General features: G+C 35.0%; 1 protein-coding gene across 1 annotated transcript; it reads right to left on the bottom strand.

Moving 5' to 3' along the window:
• Positions 2,939-9,327, bottom strand: LOC105162316 (probable (S)-N-methylcoclaurine 3'-hydroxylase isozyme 2). The gene is made up of 2 exons (XM_011080326.2): positions 8,440-9,327; positions 2,939-3,622 (listed from the first exon to the last, which is right to left on the bottom strand). Exons 1-2 carry the CDS (start codon positions 9,313-9,315, stop codon positions 3,017-3,019), a joined length of 1,482 nt encoding a protein of 493 aa, XP_011078628.1. The 5' UTR covers positions 9,316-9,327; the 3' UTR covers positions 2,939-3,016.

Here is a 14,349-nt window from a genome sequence, read left to right as displayed (position 1 = left end):
GGCCATAGGTAGTAAATGGATTTACAAACTGAAATTGAAACCAGATGGTAGTATAGATAGACATAAAGCTAGACTTGTCGCCAAGGGTTCTAACCAAATTGAGGGAATAGATTACATGGACAGTTTTTCCCCAGTTGCTAAAGCTGTTACAATTAGAATCCTTCTGGCTATTGTTTGTAAAGAACACTGGTACTTGCATCAACTTGACATAAAAAATGCCTTTTTGCATGGCTTCATAGATGAAGAAATATATATGTATCCACCTGATGGATACCAAGTCCCAAAGGGACATGTTTGCAAATTGAAAAGGTCTCTTTATGGCTTAAGCAAGCCTCTAGACAATAGAACTTAGAATTTACAAGATAATTAGAGAGAATTGGTTTTGTACAATCAAAGGTTGATCATTGCTTGTTTACTATAATGACTAATGCTAGTTTTTTCTGTCTTCTTGTATATGTAGATGACGTGCTTCTTGCAGGTCCATGTGAGGACACTATTACTGGTTTTAAACAAAAGCTACATGATCTATTTACCATAAAGAATCTGGGAAAAGCCAGGTTCTTTCTTGGTTTAGAAATAGGAAGATCTGATGCAGGTATGATCATAACACAAAGAAAATATATGAAAGATATTATAGCTGATACAGGACTCACTCGAGCCAAAGCAGTCAACACCCCACTACCAGCTGGACTACAACTCAGAGCAGCAGCAGGGCAACAGTTAGCCAATCCAGAGTCCTACAGGAAATTGTTAGGTAGATTGCTATATCTAGGCTTCACCAGGCTTGATATATGCCATGCTACCCAACAACTTAGTCAATATATGCAGTATCCTTGCACAGATCACTGGAATGCTGCCCTACACTTGGTGAAATGCTTGAAAGGAACGGTTTACAGAGGATTGTTTTTTAACTCTGAAAATAACTTTGATTTGGTAGCTTTCTGTGATGCAGATTGGGCTACTTGCAAAGAAACACGAAGGTCCCTCACTAGATGCTGCATATTCTTGGGGAAGACTCTAATATCTTGGAAAACCAAGAAACAAACCACAGTGTCTAGGTCTACAGCAGAGGCAGAATACAGATGCATGAGTTTAACTACTTGCGAATGAATGTGGATTTTTAGTCTTCTCAAGGACTTGAGAGTTAAGGTGCCTACACCCATTCCGTTCTACTGTGACAACCAAGCTGCGGTCTACATAACGGCAAATCCAATTTTCCACGAGAGAACAAAACATATTGAAATTGACTGTCACTTGGTAAGTGACAAATACAAAGAAGGTTTTATTGCTCCGAAACACATACCTTCGAAGGAACAACCAGCTGATCTTTTTACAAAGATACTACCTGGACCAAATTCATGTCCTTAATTTCCAAGTTGAGCTTGGTAAAATGTTACCACGAGCTCAACTTGAAGGGGGAGTGTGAAAGCTGACCAATACAGTAGTTGTCTGCAGGTGTTACAATGAAGAAGAAGAAGCCATAAGTCGCAGATTAAACCTCTCACGTTTTTATTACTAAAACACGATCTTATTACTTTGGTCCGCTTATCGTCGCATTTGCACACTCTTGTCGTTTTTATAAGTAGAAATGCGAGGTAGTTATAAGCGGTTATTGGTGAACGTTATATAATGAAGAAGGGCTGTTGTCTTCTTCAACTGAACATCGAGAAAGAACAGAAACTCTGTACTTGAAATAGCAGTGCAATGCTCTGCAAATTAGAAATCTTTTCCAGAAATTACTTCTTCATTCTTTATGCCTTCGCTGTGATACTTCTACACCCACAAGATAAATTCCGCTCGACCTTTGGTTTTACTTTTCATCTTGTCGCTACGATCACTTTCAGTGAAAAAGCTAGCTCTTGATTCATCACTTAGCTTCATACTACTAGAAGAACAATTAGCAGCACATTCATTGTAAATCTCTTGCAATGAATAGTGCACCAATTCAATTTCTTTGGGAAAAACAATAAAGAAGTTTTTGACTCCGACAATGCTTTTGATTCCAATTTCTGAAGGGAAGTGAAAAAATTTCCTTAATTGAAGACATACATCTTCTGTAAAATCATTGAATTCCATAATTAATTTTTGTTCAAGGGATGAAAATGTAGTTGAACAAGGAAAAATTCATATGGAGAATGTAAGAAAGTTGTATTATATATCTTTGATTATATTTGATATTATTTATGATATAATGATACTATCTCCTGTATCTGATAATATCGTTGATAATATTTGATATTATCGGTGTGAATATGTGAAATATGAAATTACAGACAAGTATGGTTGGGAGAGTAGAAATACTGAAGAAGAGGAGATAAGAGATTGCTTCAGGGCATTATGCACGTATATATTGACACTGTAATTCCATCACTATCTTATATTTCTCCTTTTCTTGAATCTCCGTTGCTGAAAAGGGCTCAAGCTCAAGAAAAAAAAGAGAAAAATATGAAGTTTTATGGGCTCAAACTTTGTACAAAAAACGTAAGAGAAGGGAGCAAATAATTGAGAAATTCTTTCTTCTATTCAGCCCATTGTGAAAAAACTCTTGTCTCGTCTTCACAGTTTTCTTAAATTAAATATTTCTTTTCAAATATTATGTATATTAAATAAATTTTTAAATATATCGACTTATTCATTAAAAATGCTATTAGAATTAACTTTAATTGAAATTAAAAATATTATAGGAGGAGTGATGATGATGCCCATCATTTTGAGCCCCACTGTATCCACTTTCTTTTCACTATGCATATATGTCTTAAATATTTATGTAATTAATTTCATTGATTTTTAATATTATAAAACTTTTAGTTTGTAACATTATGTAACAATTTGTGATGCTTCATCATTCTCATAATACTAATTTTTCTGATATTTTAAGCATTGTACAACACATTCTTTCTGTCTCGCCTCATAATATCTCGATACATCGAGATCCATGTATAACAATATCTGCCAACTTTATTTCGAACCATGATCTGAACCAAAACAGTTGATTCAACACATATCAACGTTATGGTCATGTTCTTGATCTAGGAATCAAAGACAGTGGTTCCTTCATGTACACTGTTGTCTCAAACTTCTCGGTCATGTTGAGATTATCTGGGCTCATACCCTCTGGAAGAAACCAATCAAAATGATGCACCAGTAATGCCACCATACCCTGAATATGAGTGGTGGCCAGACTAAGTCCAGGACATGCCCTTCTCCCAGCCCCAAACGGAATAAATTCAAACTGAAGATTTCCCTTCAACTCTAATTTGGACACAAGAAACCTCTTTGGCTTAAACTTCAAGGGTTCGTCCCAAATCGTTGTGTCTCTCGCTAGTGCCCAATTGTTTATCAGTATCACAGAATCCTTGGGGACGACATAGTTGTTCACTGTACAAGACTCTAATGCACGACGCGGTATGACAAACAATGTCGGGGGATGCAACCTTAATGTCTCTTTGAGACAAGCCTGCAAGTAAGGCATGTGACACAAAGAGGCATTTTTAATATCTCCGTCGACCATATTTTCAATCTCATGGCGAAGTTCGTGCAGAACCCCTTGGTTCTTTGTGAGCTCCGCCATCAACCACTCTATTGTTGCACAGCTCGTAAATGTTCCGGCTGCCAACATTTCCTGTAGGGTAACAAACGTTAGACAACTTTGTTCGAAAGAATGTTGAGAAATGAAGGGGAAAATACAATTTTTGTCTACTTAGTATAGGATGGCTGTACTTTCAGTTTTGTCCGGTTTGAAAATTGTGATTGATGAATATATCAAAACATATAGTATATTTAATTCAACTCTCACCCAAAAAATTAAGGCATGTGACCTATGTAATTTGGGCCTTTTAAATTTTTTGGTCATTTTTTATACTGACGTGACATGAGAATCATTTTTTATACTGACGTGACATGAGAAACGTAAGAAAAAAGATGCAGTTTTCATCCTTAAATATAGCCGACGATACATTTACTCCAAATGTTACTAGCGAAAAATGTTACATTAGAAAAATTGATTAGAAAATTAAAAATTTCGGCAAAATTGCAAAATTGATCCTGTAAGTATAGGGGGGTGGCAGAATTGGGACCGTAAGTACAGGACTGGCAATTTTAGTCCTGTAAGTATTGATTTTTTGGCAATTTTGGTCCTTCCGACAAAAATTGCCCAAAAACGCGGCGGAGAGATTTGGGGCTTAGGGTTCCGACGTCCACATGCGCAACTTAAACACGTAGGTGCTTGCGTGGCGAATGACATGGCCAATGACGTGGCTTTAGGCGGGAAAAGAGCTCCTCTTCCCGCTTTTTTCACCTTATGTAAGGGCTCTCTCTCTTTCTCTCATTTTTGCTGCTGCAAATGAAGTTGCAGGTGAAGAAAAACAGAAAAAATGTCTTCTTTATCGTCGGGCAATGACTCCACCAGTGTGATAAACTGCTTTTGTGGCATTAGGGCTCTATTAAGAACCTCTTGGACCAATGACAATCCCGGAAGAAGGTTTTATTCTTGCGCAAATTATAAGGTAAGAATTGAAGTTTAAGTTTAAGTTTTGTAGATGTTGGCTTATTTTTTGTTCAATTGCAGAGTAGAGGATGTCGATTTTTTACATGGGATGACCCACCTATGTGTGCTAGAGCTTTGTGGTCATACCCGGTTTGCGTCGCAAGCTTCAAGCAATGGAAACCGAAGCAAAACAGCTGAAGAAGAAGATATTTTGGCTTAAAGTTTGCTTGGTGGCATCATGGTTTGTGTTGGTCGGTTTTTGGATGGGTAAACGGGTGGTGGTCTTTGGATGAATCGTTCAATGAATTGTTCCAAGTTGTTAGATTTGTAGGGGCTTATATTATGTTGTTAGATATGGGAAAAAATAAAATGGAGGAATTGTAATGGGATTTGGTAGTTTTGATAATGAAATTGAGACTCTCAAATTTGAAGCTTTTGTGAATTATGTGTTATGTTGTTAAAGAATTCTGTTAATGAATTTTAAGAATGATATTAAAAGCCTAAAACTGCAGTTGTTAATTAATTAGTAATAGAATATTAAAAGCCTAAAACTGCAATTGTTAATTAATTTAGTAATAGAATAAAAATAAAAATAAATTTTCAGTCATTTCTGCACCCTTTTCAGCCATTTATGTACCCTTTTCAACAATATAAGAAATTTTCAGCAGCATTTCTGCACCCTTTTCAGCCATTTCTGCACCTTTTTCAACAATATAAAGAATTTTCAGCAGCATTTCTACACCTTTTTCAACAATATAATGAAAATAAAAACATTCATTTCTGCACCATTTTCAACATGTTAATGAGAAACATTCATTTCATAATAACATCAACAATTTTATAACATCCTGTCCACAATATACAGCCCGTCTTCACAAAAAACATGAACATCCATTTACGACATTTCTTTAACAACATATGCACAAAACCCCCTAATTCATAGCATATGAAATCACAACTGATTCCTCAAGTTTCTCAAGTATCTTGGGATTACAAACAAAAAATGTTTCAATCAAAATAAAAAAGTTCTTAAACAAAAGGTGAATTCCTCCCATCTTTTTTCTTGCCCTTGTCTTCCTTGTTTCCCTTGTCCTTCGATTGTGATAAAACATTGTTCAATCGTGATAATGTAACATACTTCTTGCCATCCTTCTCCAAAAATGTACATGTTGACAGAAGAGATTTGGTCTCTGGTTGTAAAGGTTGTTTTGGAAATACCTCCTGTCTCCCTATCCATCGTGGTGGAGCTCTAATATTAACTTTTGGGATTGGTGGCTGCAGATGACTTGGTTGAGTTGGTGGAGGAGGCCTAGAGTTTTGAGCTGCATTTTCTTGTTGGGATGTGGAAGACTTGTATGATGGCTTCCATGGTTGTTTGTGTGCAACTTTTTGTTTATACCGGGGTGGCTTGAATGGTTTAGGTATTACCTATAAGGAGAATGAAATAAACCGAGTAAGTAAATGATAAACAAAACGCTTGAAATTACTTGAGAAAAAAAAAAAAAAAAAAGAACACAAACAAACAAACACAAAACAGAACAAGTTAAAATTCATACAAAATCATACATAAAAAGAAAATAGAAAGATTCATAAAAAAACATAAAAAGAATCACATTTACACATAATTTCAGAAAATGGATACATTTACACATAATTTTAGAAAATGAGTACATTTACACAAAATAGATTTCTAAGAAGACTTCGTAATACAAAATATGATTGTCAAAATTCATTAGATTTCTAAGGAGACATCATCTTTTTGGGTAATAAAAATAATAAATAGGATTGTTTTCTTGTGAGATTAGAATATGAAAAGTAGCATTAAGATCACATTCCATCGCTACAAGTGAGATTTCTCAAAATCTCTATGAGATGATAGCCTACAGATTGTATGATTTCCTGGAAATTTAAAAGCAAAATTAGCTCTTGTTCTGTATAGGATTTAGGAGAAGTTGCTATTATCTTTCTTATATTTGTGGTTGAATATGCATTTACTGGAATAGGTATGTGGAGAATGTTATAGCATATCTTTTTCCTTGCAAATGAAATGCTATTCAACTGAACACTGAGGGGACTCTATTGTATTTATCCCTTTGTCAATCTTGTAAGCCCCATCAAAGTGACAAGTTTTGCCTTATTTTTACTTTCTTTAACTGGAAAATAACTACACTCAAATCTCTAAATTTACAGTGGTAATGAGTAAGTATGCAGGTCGCATTTGCTGTGTACAAGCAAACTATCCCTCTCGAAACTCCGATGCTCAATTGCACTTTCAACAACTTTCAATATACTCTGTCTACGTACACTTAAACCACATATCGACAAACAACAAACAATTTTTCATTGGAATCACAAAATTAAGACAATAAAAGGGGGGGGGGTGGTCTTCTTTTTCTGTATTCAATAAACAGAAAACCCCACCCAGATTCTAATAAACGGAATATACCAACACTAAGATATCCGTACAAAGGTGGAGGAAAATCGTTAAACTCAGGATCCCGAAGTGGCATTGCTTCAATCGGGTTTCTTCCTCCTCAATCGACGATCAGTTGTAGATTCGAGTTGAAAGAAGAATTTTTAGGGTTCTTTCGATTTGGGGGTGAATTTTTACTGCTTTGTTTTACAGCTCTCTTTTTTAAGTTTTTAACTCCTCAGTTTTTTTACAATTTTGCCACCTCAGTATTTTTTCCCATATGTCAGGCCACGTGTGCTGCTGACTGTGTAATCTTGCCACGTCATTAGCCACGTCATTCGCCACGCAAGCACCTACGTGTTTAAATTGCACACGTGGACATCGGAACCTTAAGCCCCAAATCTCTCCGCCGCGTTTTTGGGCAATTTTGGTCGGAAGGACCAAAATTGCCAAAAAATCAATACTTACAGGACTAAAATTGCCAGTCCTATACTTACGGTCCTAATTCTGCCACCCCCCCATACTTACAGGACCAATTTTGCAATTTTGCCTTTCTAAATCAAAGGGGTTACTTACCACACATATGCTTAATTTTAAGTGAATTTAGCATTTTTCAGCAATATTTGCACAAAAAGGTGTTATTTTTTTATTTATATTCCTCAATTACAAATTTAAAATCAGAAAGGATGAAAAATATTATTCCTATAATTATAGGACTAAAATTATATTTTTCTTAATAATTAATGTACTTAGTCACACACAACAACAACAAAATAATAATAATGAATTTACTTTAGGTGCTAAGCAGAGATTTTGGTTCTACTAAAATTCAATTGGCAATTAAGTGGTTTAATTTTTAAAAATTAGCACATGCGAAATTCTAAGCCAAAATTGCAATTTCAGGTGGATTTCGTCCTTGATGGACCGATTTGTAGAATAATAGGACTTAAACAATCATTGTAAAATGATCAAATAAAATTGAAGCGAAAATTTAAATTTTTACTGTGATTCATCAATATTTTTCATGCTTTTAGGTTAAAATATTTGTTATAGTTTGTTGTAGCTGATGTTTTGACCTCGTTCATAGAAACAACGGCTAATAAGCATTGCACAAATGTGATTAACACTAAAAAAAAATTTGCTATTGACTACATATTAATGCTTGTAGCTAAAAATTATGGTAAATGACTACTATTAACTACGGGTAAACAAAATTGCAAAAAACTAGCTTTTCCACCATAAAAAAATTATTTGCCACGACTAAAAGTCATAGCAAACGTTTTAGCCACCTTAGCAAAAAACTACGACAAACAATCATTTGGTGGCCGTAGTCATCAACTATTTGTTACGACTATTTTTTTTAACCATGACAATTGTAGTAATTAAATGTTACAATTCTTCTAATATAATTAGCTAGCATTCGGTATAATTTTAACCATAATAAAAAAATAATATTTCTTTTAGTGTCCCAACCTACTATAATTACGAAATTAAAAATATAATTTTGCGAAATATATGCAAATAAAACATAGCATCAAACCATCAAAAGTGCGCAGATATCGTCGTTGCAAAATCCATCATCGATCAAAGCATCCAACAAGTCTTCCCTACCACATTTTGCTTGTCTTCTTTCTTCAATAACTTCCCCCCAAAGAGACTTGAACTCTTGATGTAACTTAGTGGCCTTCCTCCTCTCCCAAAACCCTAGTAATCCATCCAAAGCCGGAAACAGGTCAACTAGACTTGGAGTTCCAAGAATGGTAAGCATTCCCTTTATAAATCCCATCAAACTCTTAGTTCCATCTTTACATTCACGTTCAAGATCGATTATGTCCGTCGACACCATCATGTGACACATAGAGTTAGCAAGAGTTGCAAAGACTATATCCCTTAGCCTCACGACTTTCCCCTCCTTAGCACGCAAATAATCCGCCATTTCCATCACCTTCCTCGCTCTAACCTCATTCCTCAGTTTTATAGCTTTGGTAGAGAAAACCAGATTGTGACAAGTACCTCGTATGTGTTTCCAACTGTCGTTGCATTCTTTGGCTCCCAATACCGACGATCGCTCCATGTGTGGGATCTTGTAATATAATGAGGGGATATACCTCCCACAAAATATATGGTCGTGAGCTTTTAGTATTTCCATTGCTGTTTCTGGTGATGAAGCAACAACGATGAGCAATGCTCCTACTCTTAGAGAGAAAATGGGGCCATAAATCTGAGCTAGGTTGGCTAATGAGGCTAGGGGACTCATGAACATGTTCCGTAAGAGTTGCCAAGCAGACGGGCCTGGTGGAAGTCGTCTAGAGCTATGAATTGCTTCATGACGCCGAACAAGAAAAGACAGACAAGCTGGTATTGATACAAGAGCAAGAAGAGGAAGAAGATAAATATACCCGACATCTACGTTCATATTTTGTTTCTTATTCAGGGAATTGTGGCTCACTTATTCAAACATTCAAGCAATATTTATGGATCAAATGTTTACTGTTTATGAGTATGTATGTTAGGTGAAGGTCACAATTGCTTTTATTACTGGAAGCTTTATGCTGCTACTGATCAATCACTATTGATTATGTGAACAAATTAGGATCTATTTCTCTCATTTTTATTGCACCTTTTTTGTTAAAGAATAATTGCACAGGTTCAAAATGCAAAAATAAATATGAGTTCTGATGATGCACATGTTAAAAATACAAAAAAAAAAAAAAAAAATTGGCTAAATTGCATAACCCCTTGTTTTAAAAGTACAACTAAAAATTTCCCGTATATAATAAACAGGCAGAAAACTCCATTTGATTTAAACATAGCTCACTTGTCCCTCTTCATTAAATGCACCGGTTAATTTTTTTATCAAGCGACTGTTATGTCCTTACCTATTATATGTTATTTCTTATTTTAATAATCGTTGAATCTTTTTTAAGTTATAAGAGCCATAGGATCTAATCAATTTATGTCAACAGTTAGATCTATAAATGATTAGGGGTACAGATTTATCAAATTTTAAAAATACATTATAAAAAATAATCTTATTATTTTTTAAAAATAAATATAATAAAATTAACCTCCCTTCCTCCACCACCCACCCCAAAAACCCCCCTCTCCTGCCACTCACTACGGAGGGGGCACCGCCGTTGCTTCCGTTGCCCATCCATGAGCGACCGCAACGACAATAGGGAGATTTGGGTGACGATAAATTTTATTTAAAAGAAATAAGAAAATTAATTTTATAATTTTCAAACTTATAAATAATTCAAAGAAAGTATTAAAAGTTTATTTTAAATACTTATAATAGTAATTTAAATTCAAATACTATTTATGATAAATAATATAATTTATTTAAAAATATTTAGACAAAATAATAATTTAAATTAGTCAACCGTAGTATAGTAGTAATAGAGTATAACCTAGCATGATTCATAGTGGGGGTAGCCAAAAAAATTAATAGTACTTAAAATATAATAGTACAAATGCAAGCATTAATGTTAGGGATAACTTATATAGACTTTTAACTCATATGTATATGGAGTCTTTGGGAGACCCCATACCTCAGCTCCTAGAGACTTCCCCCAACCTACATGTGACATGACCGACCATGTAATGACTGTGTTAGGACATTATGGGGACTTAAGGTAAGGTTGTGGTATAGTTGTGGAAACTTCTGGACAAAAGTTGAAAGGAGAATGAATACTGGAGGGATGATGACATGAGGTTGGATCTTCCTCGCAGAGAACGAACAAAAATAGTTGTTGAGTTAGAAGGAAATTTGGAAGAGCAAATACAAACTAGCAAATCCCAAGTAGAGCAACTTCAAGTTGAGATTAGGGGTTTGAAGCATGATAGACAATCCTTACAGCATGAGATACTCAACTTGCTGGAGTTTGATATGATCCTATGTATGAATTGATTGGCGGGCAATTTTGCCTGTGTGTATTGTATGGGTAAGAGGATAACTTTCACCCACCTTATGGGAATTGTTTCTCCTTTCAGATGTGTATGAAGGGACAAATAAGGAAACATGCACCATTCTATTAGAACCTCACACATTTAGGGCCATCAGAAAGGGATGTGAGGCTTTTCTAGCTTCTGCAATTAACACTACAAAGGTCACTTAAAATTGAAAGATATCCTAATAGTGAGAGTTCTCAGACGTCTTTCCTAGGGACCTACTTGGAGCACCCCAAGATAGGAGATAGAATTTGAAGTCAACTTGCTCCTAAGAGCAACGCGCACCATCATGCGAGGATCCTATTATTGATGCAGGCAAAATTGCAAAATTGATCCCGTAGGTAGGGGTGGCAAAATTGGGACCATAACTACAGAACTGGCAATTTTAGTCCCATACGTATTGATTTTTTGGCAATTTTGGTCCTTCCGACCAAAATTTCCCAAAAACGCGGCGGAGAGATTTGGGGCTTAGGGTTTCGATGTCGACGTGCGCAATTTAAACACCTAGGAGCTTGCGTGGCTAATGACGTGGCTTCTTCTTCCTCCCTCACTCTCTCCCAGGCCATCTTCTCTCGCTCCACCACCCTGTGCCATGCCTCTTCTCACCCTCCTCTCTCTGTCCCTGCCTGAAAGAGCTGAGAAATAAATTATTAGGGAGAGAATACACCCATGTGCAGGGGAGAGCACAAAGTTGTCACGGTTAAATTAATAGGGATTCTTAGGATTGTACTTCATCACCTCATCGTACAATATGTGACCCATCGGCGCGTAGCCCATAGGCAAACCAGGGTGGCTGGAATTGGCCGGTGTCAATTGACAAGAACCTAATAGTGTTGATGGATTTCTCAACGAGCTCAGTGTCAGTTGTTTGCTCGAGGGTCTTGACAGCGGCGAAGGCGCGAACAGGGAGGCGGGTGACTACGGGGGTGCTACGGTGGCGGGAAACAGAAACAGGGGCGGAAGAGAAAGCGGATTTGAGATCAAAGATGGAAGGGATAGAGAGATGGGGGTGAGAGGAGGCATGGCGTGGGGCGGTGGATAGAGCGAGGATGGCTTGGTATAGAGTGAGGGAGGAAGAGAAGCCGCGTCATTAGCCACGCAAGGTCCTAGAACGTTAGAAACCTAAGCCCCAAATCTCTTCGCTGCGTTTTTGTGCAATTTTGATTTTTGACCAAAATTGCCAAAAAAAACAATACTTACGGGACTAAAATTGCCAATTAAGTAGTTATGCTCCCACTTTTGCCACCGCCCCATACTTACGGGACCAATTTTGCAATTTTACCTATTGATGAACTAGTAGCTACTCAATTCAAGGATTGATTCAAACGTTGTGTAAGTTGTGTATTTTTAATTGTGTTACAACTGTAATTTGTCAATATATGATTTCCCTAATATGTGCAACACAGGTTAAATCTGAATTGAATTACTTGGACAACGAGCTTTTAAAATTGCATTATTGGGGTCCTACAGTTGAGGTCACAATATTCCCGTGTTACTTTGTAAATTATTACAATTTCCATACTTTAATTTTAACTCTAAATTACAATAAATTCAGACTTATGATTATTTTTGTTTCCAATAGAGTAAAAACCAAAAAATTATCAAACAAGGACCCCCCCCCCCCATACTACGGTGTTTTTAATTTTGGGGGAGAATTAAATGTTATGTTTCTCACTTCGCCATTAGGAAGGAAGGTGGTAATATAGGGCCATCAGTAGATACCAAAAATTCAAACCAAAAACAAAATTGAACTGAAAATTCAATTCGGCATTCAATTTTGTCTTTTCAAAGTTCGGTATTCAATTCAGTTTTAATTTTTTGTGTTAGCCTACCGAACAGTACCAAGTACTGGTTTACTTTTATTTATTTTTTATATACATTTTATGTATATTTTTATGTATTAATTATTTTTATACTATTTTTATTTTTTTACTTACTAAAAATTTTAAAAGAATAACCAAAAGTATAATTTATTATTTTTAATATTTTTAACAAAAAAATCAATTTTACCGAATACTGAACCAACTAATTTGATTTGGTATTCGGTATATGATTTTGACATGCAAAACTTCAGTTTATTAAAATCTCGTCTCAATTCGGTTCATTTTTTCCTGATAGACACTCCTGCTTAATTACAAACAAGCGAATTAGACTCAACATGCTTTCAGAGAGCTGTGGAGGACAATAAAAGGACGATTAGGTGACCAAGGGATTTTGGGCGATTTGCTCCTCATCTAGTCCACCCGAAAGTTCAAGGAGAAATCCAAGATGAACAAGGCGAATCAGGTGGCAAATCCCCCATCGACTAGTACAATATACCGAAATGGATCGTCATCTATCGACCAGGATATATTGTAAACAATTTGCTAGCAAGTAATTTTTTGTATTAAATAATGTAATTTAGCAACAAGAAGCTTACTTGCTAATTACATTAACGCTAATTTGTTTTCATTGCTATCAAGCTATTTTTTTGTAGTGCCTTTCAATTTTGATAAATTTAAGATCTAGCTGTTGAAACTTAATGTCTACATCTGAAGGTTTTTATGTAATTAAAAAAAAATTCCAACAATCATTAAAATAAAAAAAAATATATAGTAGGTAAAGGCATAACGATTATTTGATAAAAAAAAATTAATGTTGTTAGGTATACTTAATAAAGAGGGGCAAGTGAATATGTCCAAAAAAATATAAGATTTTTTTTTAACGTATTTTAAAATACAAGGAGATTTTTTACTGAATTTATAAAATATAGGGAGGTTTTATGCTGTTTGGCCAAAATTATGTAGGGGAGGCACAATTCGGTAAACGGATTTAGATGTGTCAAAATCAACACGAGTTTTTATTTATAATTCGGTATTTGATATTTATTTAATTTTTTTAGATATATAATACGATTTTTTTTTTTCCTGAAATATGAATGAAGTATTAGACAGGTTTAATTATTTAAGCATGAGTCATTGAATGTTTGTGTTGTATGATTTATTTAGTTTAATTGCTTTTTATATATATTGGAATTGTGTGATTTTAGTATTAGAATTTAATTCTTTTGTGTTATCTTGTTTTCTTGTACTTGAGATTCAAATTTGTAATGAAAAATAATTTATTTATCTTTATCAAAATTTTCTTTTATAGGTTTTTCGTAGAAAATAAATTTAGTTAATTTTTTGACAACATAATTGATAATTTTCAGTAAATTATTTTGTCATTATTGGTTCATTTTTATAAAAAAAATTCATTTAATTTTGTTTTTAGTAAAATAATCGAAAATTTTCCAATTACTTACCAAACCCGATCGAGGAATTCAGTTCAATATTTAATGCACTATTTTGGTGTACTGAATTTTTTATTAACTAAAATTTCAGTTCAATTCTGTGCAGTTGTCCGAACGCACACACCATGTTAATAGATGAACGTATCCTTTAGAACTGTCTGACGCATGTACGCTTAATACAAAACTAGAACCACCAAAAATGAAAAATCAAAATAAAATCGGTATTTT

This window comes from Sesamum indicum, linkage group LG5 (genome assembly GCF_000512975.1).
Source record: "Sesamum indicum cultivar Zhongzhi No. 13 linkage group LG5, S_indicum_v1.0, whole genome shotgun sequence".
In the NCBI taxonomy this organism is placed as follows: Eukaryota; Viridiplantae; Streptophyta; class Magnoliopsida; order Lamiales; family Pedaliaceae; genus Sesamum; species Sesamum indicum.
Note: the sequence above shows the minus strand (reverse complement) of the source record. Positions and strands in the feature narration are given on the sequence as shown.